This window comes from Nymphaea colorata, chromosome 3, assembly GCF_008831285.2.
Source record: "Nymphaea colorata isolate Beijing-Zhang1983 chromosome 3, ASM883128v2, whole genome shotgun sequence".
NCBI classification, from domain to species: domain Eukaryota; kingdom Viridiplantae; phylum Streptophyta; class Magnoliopsida; order Nymphaeales; family Nymphaeaceae; genus Nymphaea; species Nymphaea colorata.
The window spans coordinates 28,260,687-28,274,144 of NC_045140.1; the positions used below are offsets into that span (position 1 = coordinate 28,260,687).

The 13,458-nt window shown below is 37.5% G+C and overlaps 1 protein-coding gene across 5 annotated transcripts; it reads left to right on the top strand.

Annotated features, from left to right (window-relative positions):
* Nucleotides 1-27: 27 nt before the first annotated feature.
* LOC116250077 (dynamin-related protein 3A-like) lies at nt 28-13,293 on the top strand. Of its 5 annotated transcripts, none has more exons than XM_031623449.2 (20): nt 31-614; nt 3,063-3,345; nt 3,466-3,494; nt 3,613-3,714; nt 4,157-4,225; nt 4,307-4,366; nt 4,671-4,784; nt 5,387-5,435; nt 6,488-6,597; nt 6,891-6,983; nt 7,070-7,162; nt 7,282-7,419; nt 8,339-8,452; nt 8,570-8,662; nt 8,805-8,856; nt 9,278-9,426; nt 9,504-9,650; nt 11,970-12,022; nt 12,379-12,478; nt 12,612-13,293. In XM_031623449.2, the coding sequence occupies exons 1-20, from the start codon at nt 237-239 to the stop codon at nt 12,753-12,755; spliced, it is 2,370 nt and encodes a 789-aa protein (XP_031479309.1). In that variant the 5' UTR covers nt 31-236; the 3' UTR covers nt 12,756-13,293. The 5 variants fall into 5 exon arrangements, with proteins under 5 accessions (XP_031479312.1, XP_031479311.1, XP_031479310.1 ...); XM_031623448.2 differs by having other exon boundaries at nt 32-614; nt 8,564-8,662; XM_031623451.2 differs by lacking the exon at nt 7,282-7,419 and having other exon boundaries at nt 29-614.
* The last annotated feature ends 165 nt before the right edge of the window (nt 13,294-13,458 follow it).

Below are 13,458 nucleotides of genomic sequence, written 5' to 3' on the forward strand. Positions count from 1 at the left end.
GTAGCAAGAAGGTTGGCCATTGGGCGGGGAGCCATGACCCCGTTCGCGTGAGGGAACCTTGCTTCGTGAAACCCGAGCCAAACTCCGAGCCTATGTGAGCTTTCGAAGCGGGCGAACGCCGTCAGCAGGAGGGAGAGGGCGAAAGGGGGGAAACTCCTCGGACTGTTGAGAAGGATTCAAGGTTTTCTCCGGCAGGTCATCGGCGGCGGACTTCCTGGCGGGAGCTTCTCAGATTGATGGGGGACTTTGGAGAAGCCGAGAAACCGGCCCCGTCTTCGAACGCGGCCGTTGGTTCCATAGGGCAGTCGGTGATCCCGATTGTCAACAAGCTCCAGGACATATTCTCCCAGCTCGGGAGCTCGTCGACGATCGAGCTGCCGCAGGTGTCGGTAGTCGGTAGCCAGAGCAGCGGGAAATCGAGCGTGCTTGAGGCGCTTGTCGGGAGGGATTTTCTCCCCAGGGGGACTGATATCTGCACCAGGCGGCCGCTGGTTTTGCAGCTCGTGCACACTCCAAGGCCTGCCAAGCAGACCGAGGGTTCGGAGTGGGGCGAGTTCCTTCACTTGCCCGGAAAGCGCTTCTTCGATTTCTCCGCGATTCGTAGGGAAATTCAGGTCGGTGTTCTCTGTTTCAATTGTCTATTCCTTTGATATCGCAAACTCCTTTTACGGACTTTAGAATTCTGGTATTGGTTATGTCAGTTAACTGGGTTGCCCGTCGGAGAAAATGACTGGAACTCGAATTTGTCGTTTTTTTAGCTAGTGCTCGTCTATTTATTTTAAATTGAATGTAGCCTCAGTCATAATATCCTATTTTTAGGCGTTTCCCAATATCATGGATGCGTTGATATTATACGTCCTACTCTTTGCCATGTCAAGAGCTCCGGTGCCACTGGTGAAAAGCGTCTTTCAGAAACGCTGGAAGGTAGCAGAATCAATTCTTTTAGAAACCTATCTATCATCATTTAGTAGCTATTGCCTCATAGGCCTATACTACTGGACCAGCCTTTTCCGTCGACCTGCCTTTAAGAAGATAATCACCATCGGTGCAAGTTTTTCACTTGGGCCTTACCACGTTTTACATGACTTTTATTGCCTTTTCCCTCTCCAAAAAGCAAGTAACTTATCAGGGATGAGATGATGGAAATGGAATCGCTTCAATAACAATTTGACAGTTTTCTATAATATGTAATTTTGTAGATACTGTAGGTAATCTTTTTATATTGGTGAATGGTGGTGAATAATGTCAATTTTTATGAAAAAAGTACAACGTGATTGCAGTGAGGACAAGCGATGTGTGAATGTGATTAATGGTTGTGGTGATTATGAAGCCTTTTTAGACGATTATGACATTCAAAAAATTTATGATGATAGTGATACCGGTGACTGTGTTAGTAAACCATGGAAGCTGGGATTCGGAAGTGGGGTTAGTGATAAAATGATTGATGGTTATGATCTTGTAAACACTCTGGTCTGGTACTGGTCAACGACAACAACTTTAGTAGCAGCAAACAGAAAGATGATGATGATAATGATGATAGGGTAGGTAGGTGAGATATTTTAAAGCTAAGATATAATTTTTGATTAAAAAATGTTGTCTAGAAACTTTTATCAGCTGAACGGTAACCAACAATTCAACTGTGGCAACTTCACCCCTAACTATTCAAACAAAAACTAAAATCTTAAAATGATATCGTGAAAGGGATGCTTAGTATCAGAATTTTTGGTAGATGTCTGAGTGAAACCTCATAGACTTTTATGGTGGAAACAAATTTCCCATTTGACTTGGTTATGTTCACTAAATATACATTTATTTTTAAATAAAAAAATGCTTGAAAATTGTACAGAATGATGCTCATCTTTTAATGATTTTACAAATGGGTGGCTAACTTTTGAACTCTGACATCTGTCAATCTAGTTAACAAAGTATTTCTCAAAAGGCTGCTACTATGGTTGCCATTGACAGAAAGTATTGCGATGCAGAAAGAAATGTAATTACCCTTCAGTTTCAATTCTTTCTTTTCCTTTATCATTTACCATTCATCACACTTTATCACAAATGGAGTTTCGTTGTTTCGACTGCCATTAACAGCATAAGCTCACCATGTAACATCAATGCAATGAAGCTCTCCTTCTCCCTCTCTCTCATGTTGTTCTCGTTCAAATACAAGTCACTGCCACACAAATTTTACTGCAAAGACAACAACTTCATGGAATAAATGGATTTTAAGGCTTTAAGCTTCACCAAATGCTTTTGTTTCAATATCATTTCTTTGTTTCTTCTCCTTTTCCAAAGGGTCTGAGAACTAGATTGAAGATATGTAAAAGGAACAGCCAATAACTTGGGTTAACCTAGTGGCAGTTAAGAGTAGTGGGCGTTTGAGAATTGGGGAAAAAAAAGTGCTGTGAAATGTAAACATCCAAATGTTAGTGGTACTCTTGTGAGACCCTCAATTTCTTAAGTGCCCTTCTGTGAATCTTTCAAAATGCTTGCTGTACAGTTTTTGTCAAGAATGGGAGGGTTTTTTTTTGGGTGGGGGTCACATGCATTTTTTCACTTACTGTATTCCATAATCTAGTGTTCTCCGCACTTTTGAACAATCTTGTTTTGATGGTGGGAAACAACTGGATCAATTTTATATGTTGAACTTATTTTCTAGTGAGGCTTGTTATATTACTCATTTGGCATTTACATTTTCATATATATTGTTTTTTGGGTGGGGGTCACATGCATTTTTTCACTTACTGTATTCCATAATCTAGTGTTCTCCGCACTTTTGAACAATCTTGTTTTGATGGTGGGAAACAACTGGATCAATTTTATATATTGAACTTATTTTCTAGTGAGGCTTGTTATATTACTCATTTGGCATTTACATTTTCATATATATTGTGGAAATTTCTACCATTTTTCCTGCTTTACAATCGTTGCACAAGTTTTCTGTTTGTGGTTAGTTATGACTGCAATCATTTAACATGGTTCATGGTATCTCAACCAATAAGCAATCTGCAGATGATTTTGCTTTGATGGTTTATGAATGCCCATCATTAGTTTTTGTGCAGGCTGAAACAGAAAGGGAGGTTGGAGCAAACAAGGGTGTTTCTGATAAGCAGATTCGCTTAAAAGTGTTTTCACCAAATGTTCTGAATATCACTTTAGTTGATTTACCTGGAATAACAAAAGTCCCTGTAGGAGATCAGCCGACAGACATAGAAGCACGGATCAGGACTATGATACTATCATACATCAAGCATGAAACCTGTATAATATTGGCTGTTACTCCGGCAAATTCAGATCTAGCAAATTCAGATGCACTTCAAATGGCAAGAATTGCTGATCCTGACGGTATATTCTTTGAAAAACTTGGTCATGTTTCTGGATGAATTTGATATTAGTTAATTTCTTCATCTGCTGTTGTTAGATTAGATGCATGATCAATTCTTTGATGCTTTCTTCCGTTCCCAGGTTCTCGAACTATTGGAGTTATTACAAAGGTCAAAATACATGCGTTTTCCATGTATTCTTTATTGTTACCCATATGCTTTCTATCAGTTAGCCACAGCACTTGACTATTTTCTTTTTTTTTTCTTCCCACGTTGTTTCTTAATTTAGCTGGACATAATGGATCGGGGGACCGATGCTCGAAATTTTTTGCTTGGCAATGTGATTCCCCTTCGACTTGGCTATGTTGGTGTTGTAAATCGCAGTCAAGAGGTAACACGAGCTGATGGCTTAATCAGACAAAATTGTTACACATTCCAAAATTCCTTTAGCTATGCACCTCTTTCAGTGAAGTGGAAAGTAGAGACAGTTCCTGTTTCTTTATGAAAAGATGCTGGCCCTAGGAAAAGCTAGTGGTTTGAAGATTCCATCGTTGGCCAAAACAAAATGAGAATGTGTCTGATGCTGCCTCAAGGCAACTGTTTCTCAACTTGTTAACTGCCACAAACCTGTTGATTTATTTTGTGGTTCAATGTTCAGCAAGAATTTCATCCCAGGGTTACCTTATGAATGAGTATCCTTAGCAGTGTCTATGGTCAAATATGTGTAAGCACAAAAAATTGGATGTGTCTTGTTTGGAGTTTGTTGTTCCTCTTGTTCTTTACACCAATGCAAGTTCTTTATTGTTGTCATTGTTGATGTCACTTTAAAACAGGACATTATATATAACCGGAGTATCCAGGAGGCACTAGCAAATGAAGAGGACTTCTTCCGTAGCCGACCTGTACTATCTAACCGATTCTCCGTTGGTTGCTTTATAATGTTTTCATTAGTAATTTACATACTAATGTTGCTAGTTGTTCAGGTCTATCATGGTCTCTCTGATCGTTGTGGTGTTCACCAGTTGGCCAAGAAGCTGAATCAGGTAATTCAATGCCTATAGTGCATTCTATCATATGTTTTTCTCATGGTGGAGTAAAAAAGAAAAGGCACTTTTTTTGTCAGTATGTGGTTCCGCAGTTCCAGTTTGCCCCATTTATTTCTTATGCAAATGAATGATGATGCCTTTTCTCCTTTCTTTTCCCTTTCCCATTAATTTATTTTAGTGATATCCGAAATGCTATATTGTTTCCATGTGCCTTTTCTCTTTACGTTCCTTAATACCTTTGGCAATAAACCTGCTAGTGTTTTCTTAATTGGGATTTTCTTACACCCCTATCTGTCTTCAGATTCTAGTGCAGCATATCAGAAGGGTTCTTCCTGGGCTCAAGGCCCGTATAAACATTCAAATGGTTGCTGTAGCAAAGGAGCTAGCTTCCTACGGTGAAATTACAGAATCTAAAGTAAGTATGATACACATTACTGTTCCTTTAGTTTTGGATATGGCTTGAGTTTTGGTTGTTTACTCACCTTCTCTACTTTTATTTTTTTCTCTTTTCAGCATTGAAAGTGTATTATCATGTTTTTCAAGGCAAAAATATATAGCCTCCAAATGTTAATAGTAATAATTTCTTTTCAAGTGCTTTAGGCCTGCTTTTTTGTTTATATTTAAAGTACATGGTAATCTTGTATAGGGCAGAGAATAAAGTAGCAATATACATATCTAAAGAAATGGTGCATGATGTAACCAGTATTCTCCTGCCAAATGAACAAGCATCTCTGTCCCTGTTTTGTTCGTTTTCTACTTGTTTGCCTTCTACAATTGAAGCAGCTTATCTTTTCTTGGATGCAGTTGAATGTTCTAGAACTAAATTTCAGATGTTTCTGCTCGTATTGTATCTCTGCTTCCGTTCTATTTTCATGTGTTGGTTGCCTAGTTTTCACTTTCCCCTGTTGGAGCTATTACATTTAATTTTAAAATGACGAAATCTGCCTGTTTCTGATTGCCATTTAAAGTTGGGATCATTTTTTTTATTCTAATCTTATCTGTTTTCTTACTTGACAGGCTGGACAGGGTGCTCTTGTGCTGAATATTCTTACAAAATACTCCGAAGGTGGATTCTGTATTCTAGTTTAGTTTTCCTGTTTTTGTGTTTCTAATATCTTGTCTAATATCTGTAAGTTCCCTTCCCTAACCAACACTTTTATTTCTAGATCTTTTCTTTCATTTACATTGTTTTTTCATGTAACATGTCAACTGAAAAGGTTGGGAGAAACTTTGGTTTCCTCTCGTTTTAAAAGGCTGCAGTTAAAATAACCATGTACATACATTTTCTAGGCATTTTTTCCTTTATTAGGTTGTTTTGATGCAAAATAAGTCTTTAAATTTTGAATTAGACACGGAAAATGAAGTTCTCATGTTGCAATTTTTTTCTATGGTAGAATACTCTGCTATGAGAATGTAGTATAGGTTCAGCCGTTCAGGAAATAAATAGTACATCGTGCAATCAGAATGCTGGAAGGACATGATTACATGATTCCAAAATCACAATAATATGTATGTGGACAATGTGTTTCTGATATTTTTCAGGATATGGCACTAGTGCAAGATATGCCTTGGACATGCTCAAATGCAAGGTGTGATAACACCCTTATGCCATTTTCTGTCAAATTTTGGATTTGGTAAAACTCAAGTCCATTTTTTTTTTGATTTAAAACTTTTTAGTATTCTTTCAATTTGGTAAATGGTGTTGCCTTTTTTTCTCTTAAAGATTTTGGATATGAGTACCAGCATGGTACATTTTTTATCAATATATTGCCTATTTTTACGCAATTTTTTGTATAGCTGTGTCCTGGTACCTGAGTTGTTTGGCACATACCGGAGTCCGTCCATGCCCCGTCTCCCCTTTGTACTTGCACCTAAGTCATGTAGCTTGGATTTCTCTGGATTTTACCAGGCCAATAGTAGACACTAGATTTTGATGGCTTATTAATGGGCTTTCTTTTCTTATTTTTTTTAGCACACCATTTACCTTCTTTGTAATCAGTCTGGAAAGTTTCCAATCCTAGATGGTGCTATACTGGAGTTGGTGGATAGCGGTTGGGTGGAAAAATTGTGCATAAAAAGTAACTCTTAATACATCTGACAAATGGAGAACCTTTGCAGCTTTTTCTTCTTTGGTGGAGGGGAAGCATGAAGAATTATCTACAACTGAACTGTCGGGTGGAGCTCGTATTCATTATATCTTCCAGTCCATCTTTGTAAAGAGCCTAGAGGTGCTAATCACTTCTACTATGTGATTTATTACGTGGCATTTAATGATTGGTAAATTTAGCTCTAGCACTTTGACTATTTGATTGCAAGCTTTGCTAATGTTCTGTTTATGCGATACGTCTTTGTCTGATGCATTGACGAGTCCTTTTAACATATCCAAGTCAAATTCACTCTTGTTTTAGTAGTAAAGTTGAGAAAACTTGTCAAATATTGTCATCGTAGAAACTTATATGGAAGGTGCATCAAGGTGGTTCTTGATCTCTTTTGATCCTAATATGTTTTCGTCCTTTTCCAGGAAGTGGATCCTTGTGATGATTTGAGTGATGAAGACATTAGGACGACCATCCAAAATGCTGCTGGACCTAAAAATGCATTGTTTGTTCCCGAGGTGTGTAAATTTCATTGTGAATGTATGTGTGCTTGGAAGTAGTGCTATGCTTTTCTAATGTAGTTATATTCTTTATTTTGGATAAGGTGCCTTTTGAAGTCCTGGTGAGGAGGCAAATATGTCGTCTCCTAGATCCCAGCCTTCAGTGTGCCCGGTTTATTTATGATGAGTTAATTAAGGTAAGCCAGTCCCTTTGCCTGTTTGTTCATTTTGGATTTGTGGATGCTTTTTAGAAATAAAAATAATCTGGTAGCTTATCTTGGATTTGTAAAAGGTAAATAACTTCTGTGTGCTACAGATTAGCCATCTTTGCCAAACTAGTGAATTGCAACGCTTCCCAGTTCTCCGTAAACGCCTTGATGAAGTTGTTGGCCAGACTCTAAGGGAAGGCTTGGGCCCTGCAGAGACGATGATTGGACACATCATAGAAATGGAGGTAGAAACAGTGTGAACTATTGCAATATAGTGTCATTTCACACCTACTAGTTCAACATTTTGTATATAAAGTTTAATTTTCTTGGCACTCAAATTTGGATAGCGATGTCACACACTGGTGAGGATAAGGTTGTGAGTCAATCAGAGCTGAGTTACTTCAGATTTTGTTAAACTTGATTTTGAATTGCGCTTCAAGATATGACCTATATCTGGCATATTTAAAGTGGATCTGGATCCGTCCCTGGTATAACTTAAAGGTTCAAAGTTTCAAACTATGAGTTGACAAGTTTTATTCTATCCTCATCGGCTATTAAGTAGTTGAGTTTCTAGGGTCCAAACATTAGACCGTAAACTGGATTTGACTTCAGTCAATTTTAGTTTGGGTCTGGCTCTGGGTCAGGTGCAAGCTGATCTGTGTTATGCTTCCTTGATGCTCCTTCTAGGGCTAAGCAACTCAAATTTTCAAGAATTTATACTTTTAGTGCCTAACGTAATTCATACTGATAAATCTACGCAAATATGATGATGCTATTAATTGTATTTAAGGAAAAGCAAAATTCCAAAATTTCTATGTGAATAAATTTTGAGGAAATAAAATTTTTACTAAAATAACTATTTAAGGAAAAAGCTTTCCTTCTAGCAAATATCAAGTAGCCATAACTGGGTGGTTGTTAATGTGACAAAACCTATTATTTCATAGTTTTCCTCGTATTTTTCTTATTTTCATGTTTATAGTTACCAAGCTTCCCAGTAAATTGATTTAAGTAGGAATCTTTTAGATTAATCTCCTCCAGTATATTAGGATCATTGGTCTTAGGGTTTCTTGCTTTGTTAATATTTATATGTGGTAGTGTTTTTTTTGCTGAAGTTTTCCAAATGTGAAAGTCAAAGGCTACTAAATGGCTGATCTGCTGGTACAGATGGATTATATAAACACTTCACATCCAAATTTTATTGGCGGAAGTAAGGCAGTAGAGATTGCAGTTCAACAGTTTAAGTCTCGCACATTACTTCCTTCAATGCCAAAATTAAAGGTACTCATGTAGTTTTTGCTGGGAACAATGTGTTGCTGACTGCAACTGAAGACATTTTAAAATGATTATGGAGAGATTGTTGGTCATCACTATGATTTCTATCAATGTTAGGTGCAGGATGCTGTAGATCCAGAGAAAATGATAGACAAGAATAAGAAGGGTCGATCCTTTTTTTCTAGATCAAGTTCTAATGGAAATATTGCTGAGCAGGTCCTTGGGCTTTTCATTTCTCTTCTCTTTGAAAAGAAAATATAGTAAACAATAAAACAAATGTTACTATAAAAAATTATTGTGCTAAATGCCTTTCAAGGCAAGTCATTATTTTCCTTCACCTTATTTTTTTTTCTGATAGGTATCTCAGGATGTTCGACCAGTTGCAAACAATGAGAGGCCCAAATCATGTGGTAATGTGAATCTTTTTCTGTTTAAAGAGGCAAAAGTACTCTTTTTTTGTTTACAGTTGTACGTGAGTATTATAGTATTCCAGTATTTTGTGATATTTCTCTTGGAGTTTGATCTGATGATCATGTCTTTCTAGTTTTATGTGGCGAATTGACCTGTGACATGGTAATTTCTGAAAATTTAATGTTTTCAAGGCCTAGTTTGTGTTGCCTCAGGAATCAGGATTCTGCTTGCTTGACTTGTGACTTCATGACACAACTAAAAATTTGGTCTACTAGTCGAAGGATACTGTGAGAACTTTCTGTTGTTTAATTCCTTATTTTGTCAACTTAGGACACTCTGCCTTAGGTATCTTCAGATCGAGTCTAGTCCCAAAACCTGACAATGACATGCCAGTTTTTTTACTGATTAAGATTTAAACAGGGGGTGCCCATGGTGGAAGTTGGCTGATATCATCAATATTTGGAGGCAGTGACGCCCATTCATCTACTAAACAAGGATCAATCTACAACTCAAATAGTGATCTCCTTCCCAATATGGAGCTTCCGTCATCTATAATTCAACTGAAAGAGGTTTTCTTCCTTGCTGTAATACACTTTGCAGTTGTGTGCTCAGTTTGTTTTGCTACATTAACATGTCATTTTCTCAGCCACCTGCTATGCTTAGACCATCAGCAACTCCTACGGAGGAAGAAGCTATTGAAATGGAAGTGACAAAGTTGCTTTTGAAGTCATATTTTGACGTTGTCAGAAAAAATATCGAAGACTATGTCCCTAAAGCAATCATGCACTTTTTGGTAAGTGGTTTAGTTGTAAGATGGAGAGGGCTTTTGCTGTATGTTTATGCTTCTTCACGTAGCACACTGAGAATCAATATAAAGTTAAAAGCAACCACAGTTATGCATAAATTCATTTGCTCCAGAAGTACAAAAGAAAAAACTGTATGGTCTTTCAAGGAGATGGCTTACATACTTGATTATGTTTGTTGAAGTTGACTGCATCATGCCAGCTTTGTAAGAAAGGTTGTACGTTGACCTTTAGAGGTTCAGATAGTTTAATCCATGATATTTTCTCCTTTGTTGGCGTATATGTGCTTTGGGTCAATTGCAGTTGATATTATTTGAGTTCTTCAATCTATATTGCCTTCAAAAAAATTGCATGGAAGCATTGGAATGGCATGATTCATTAGCACCTAAAACGTCGCATTCAATCATTTTGCTATTTGTGCAATCCTTTTCCACTGGGAGTGGCTATTCATTAAGCATGTGTACTTAAAAGCCGAATGATAGGAGGAAGTTGCCAAGTATGTGGACTAATATGGATTCTCTAAAGTTTACTTGTTCAATCTGCTAATTTCAAGTTGTGTGTATTTGAAAGGACTTTTTTTCTCCTTCAGCTGTGTTACATGGGGTTTGTCCTGATTTCACTGGTAAAATCTGGAAGAGATACAAATGATAGGATAGAGGTGAGAATAACATGATTTCTGCAAATGCTTTAGCTAAAAGTATGAAAATGCCTCTTTTGGGTTCATAGCTTGAACTGGGAGTAGGTCTAATCAGAACAGCTGAATGAAAAGATCGAACCTTGTCTCCCTTCCTAGTAATAACTAGGGAATGGTTCAACATCTAATGCAAATGCCTTTTGTAGGTCTGGCAATTTGGAGCTCATCTTTGGCGGTTAGCTTGATCTTCTATGGGCCATACAATATGTTATGATACACATCATGGCTATAGGGAAAATTTATATTAAATACCTGAGTTTCAAAGTGTATTGGTCTCATATCAGGTGCAAGTCATGACATGCTCCAGTTCTTAGATATGATTTGACATGTGATATATCCTAGAGTATGTCTTTATTTGGACTTAACTTTTGCCTCTCTCCAATTTAAGATCTCATAACTTGTGTAGGGCTGACTCTTGAGAGTTTCATGAAAGGTATTTTTATGTGTTTGAGCCTTTGAGGTGAAAAAATAGAATTTGGGACGGATATTGTGCATGAAACAGAGTGCTTTGCTATAGGAGCCTACTTTTAACTCCGACATTCATAAACAACTTTGATTTTTGTCATGTTTTCTTTTTTCCCTTTTATTATTGAGTTTCTTGAAAGGTACTTATACACGTTTGGGTGAAAGAATATGATTTGGGACTGAGATTGTGTATGAAACAGATTGCTTTGGTGTAAGAGCCTACTTTTAACTCAAGACTCATGAACAATTTTGATTTTGTTGCATCTCTTTTTTTTTTTGGCTATTCAGTTATTTGAGAGTGTAATTTTGTTTTAAAGCTTATTTTTGCTTTGAATTTCTTAAGAGTAATATGGACTATTTTTAATGGCAGGTGCAATATGTGCTTCATAGCATCATTTCTAGGTTACTACGTGACCTTTCGTGAAATTGATGATTGTTTGGTGCATGATGTTGTCGTTTTTCAGATATTACCATTTTTCTTGCACTGGTTCTTCAGAATTTTTTCCTATTATCCTTTTCTATTAAAAGTTGAACCATTTATGGTATGTTCATAAACATCTTATTTTGGACACGGTTGATATGGATTATGATTCATGATGCATATTTTGCTTGGAGAATGTACTTTTCTTTTTCCTTGTCTCTTTGTTTCCTTTCCCTCCTATGCATGTTGCTTGATGTGATGATGTCATTTGCTGTCAGTAGGCTTGGTTCGACTTCTCAGATATATTAACATTCCGTCTGTTGCTCTAACAGCTTAGTTCAAAGTCATATATTACAAAAGGGTTTTAAGAAATCACTAGCACAAAACTATGTTTATAGCATGAAGCTACCAATTTATTCCTATTAAGGAGCCAATTCTGTGTGGAGGACGAGGAAATATAGAAGTATTGGACAGAATATGATGACACTTGACATTGAAGTCATGGTTATATTGCATTTACAGCTTTGGGAAACGAAGTATCCCATTGTAGTGGCAAAAATAGAAACAATACACTCAACTAAATCTGCCTTCTGCTGAACAATCTGACAGGCTCTTTTTAAGGCTAATCTGATGTGGTTAGGATGCTTTTGTTATGGAATGTGTGCTTTATTTGCTGAAAGTTACATAGCTTCAATCAAAGAGTAATGATGCAGCTTTGTTCTTATGCAGGTCAATTATGCTAAACGAGATCTTCACAGTGTCTTCATCAGGGAATTGTATAGGTGATCTGGCTATAAGAAGACTACAAAAATATGTTAAACTGATATTAGAATGCGAAGCTCTCCTGAAACATGTAGCAGTTCCCTTTTGCCCAGATTGTGGTGGTACTGTAATCTGGCCCTCTGAAGAGGCTAGGAAACAGAAAAGAATGAAAGTCGCCTAGGTGCAGAAATTTCATGACCTGATATTGACGGCAAAGGAGCCTGTCTTCTTTTAGCAAAACCAACCAGATGGGCATCTTCTTTCGTTTTGCTAGCCACAAACCCATTTGTCCATTTATTTTAGTGAAATGGAGGATACATACTGTTTTGTGATTCTTCATGACTTGCTTTATCTGATGGCTCCTTCCTCATTGCAGAGAAAATCTATTTGAAGAGATGTTACAAGAGCCTGAAGAAATTGCCACCAAAAGAAAACAAAGCCGAGAAATGTTTCGGGTTTTGCAGCAAGCTTTCAGGGTAGGTACCCCTTCACTGAAGCTTCTACTTCTCAAATGAAAATCATTTTCCTTGGGAAAGACGTTTTGTCTAAGATATTTTATCTAGCCCCTTTCTGATTTTTGCCGTTTCTGGTTGAATTTTTTTGCCCTAGACATTGGATGAACTGCCACTTCATTCCGAAACAATCGCAACGGGTTCTATGCTGGGTTCTGATTCCACTGGCTTGCCGAGGGTGCATGGGCTTCCTCAATCTTTTTATTCAACAGGAAATGGTGATGAGATACTGCTTTCATGACCATCCAAAAACCCATAAATGTAACATTGTTGAGAACATGTCGCTGCTGAGTTGCTATTTGAAGCTCCAAAAGCAATCCTTGACTTGAAGCCAGCTGCGGTGCGAAATCTGCTACTGCTAGACAAATTGTCCGTGCCCATGAATCAATGATATGGAGGTGCTTTTGGATGAGCTTGGGTTCTGATTGTGGCTTTCCTTTGAGTTCTCTTCATCAGTCTGGCTTTGGAACTCCTATACTTGACGACGTTGGTTCAGGTTCATCACCTATTAGATGAACCAGGCTTGGCCTGATTAGTTAATTTTGTGTTATTCATGCTATTATTTCTTATGTCCAATGACAAAAGAATTATGGGATGTAATGGAGGGGCTCCCTTGTATACAGAAACGCCCAAGTCCTTTTCTATTCTATTTTGGTGAACAGAAAGTTATGTATAGTTCACGTGGTTCTTGTCATGGAATCATCTTTTTCTGGTGCAAATTTCAAGCACAAATTCTTAACAAGTATGGAATGTATCTTAGCATATAGTTTTTTATTTCAGTTTTCATGTTCACTTGAAAACAGAAGTTGTAGTTCTGCTACCAGCAAAACATTCAGGGATATCTGGATGATGACTTGTCTTTCTGAAAGCATTTCATCCAGCTGTCAATGCCAAGCCACGTAAAGGAAAGTCGTAGGCTGTCTAAAAGAAGCAAGGAAAGCTTT

Excerpts from the sequence above, each read along its gene's own strand:
- LOC116250077 (XM_031623448.2), top strand. The coding sequence starts at position 237 with ATGGGGGACTTTGGAGAAGCCGAGAAACCGGCCCCGTCTTCGAACGCG. Across the intron at positions 6,598-6,890 it reads TCTTTGTAAAGAGCCTAGAG|GAAGTGGATCCTTGTGATGA; the intron begins GTGCTAATCACT and ends GTCCTTTTCCAG. Across the intron at positions 7,420-8,338 it reads GACACATCATAGAAATGGAG|ATGGATTATATAAACACTTC; the intron begins GTAGAAACAGTG and ends CTGCTGGTACAG.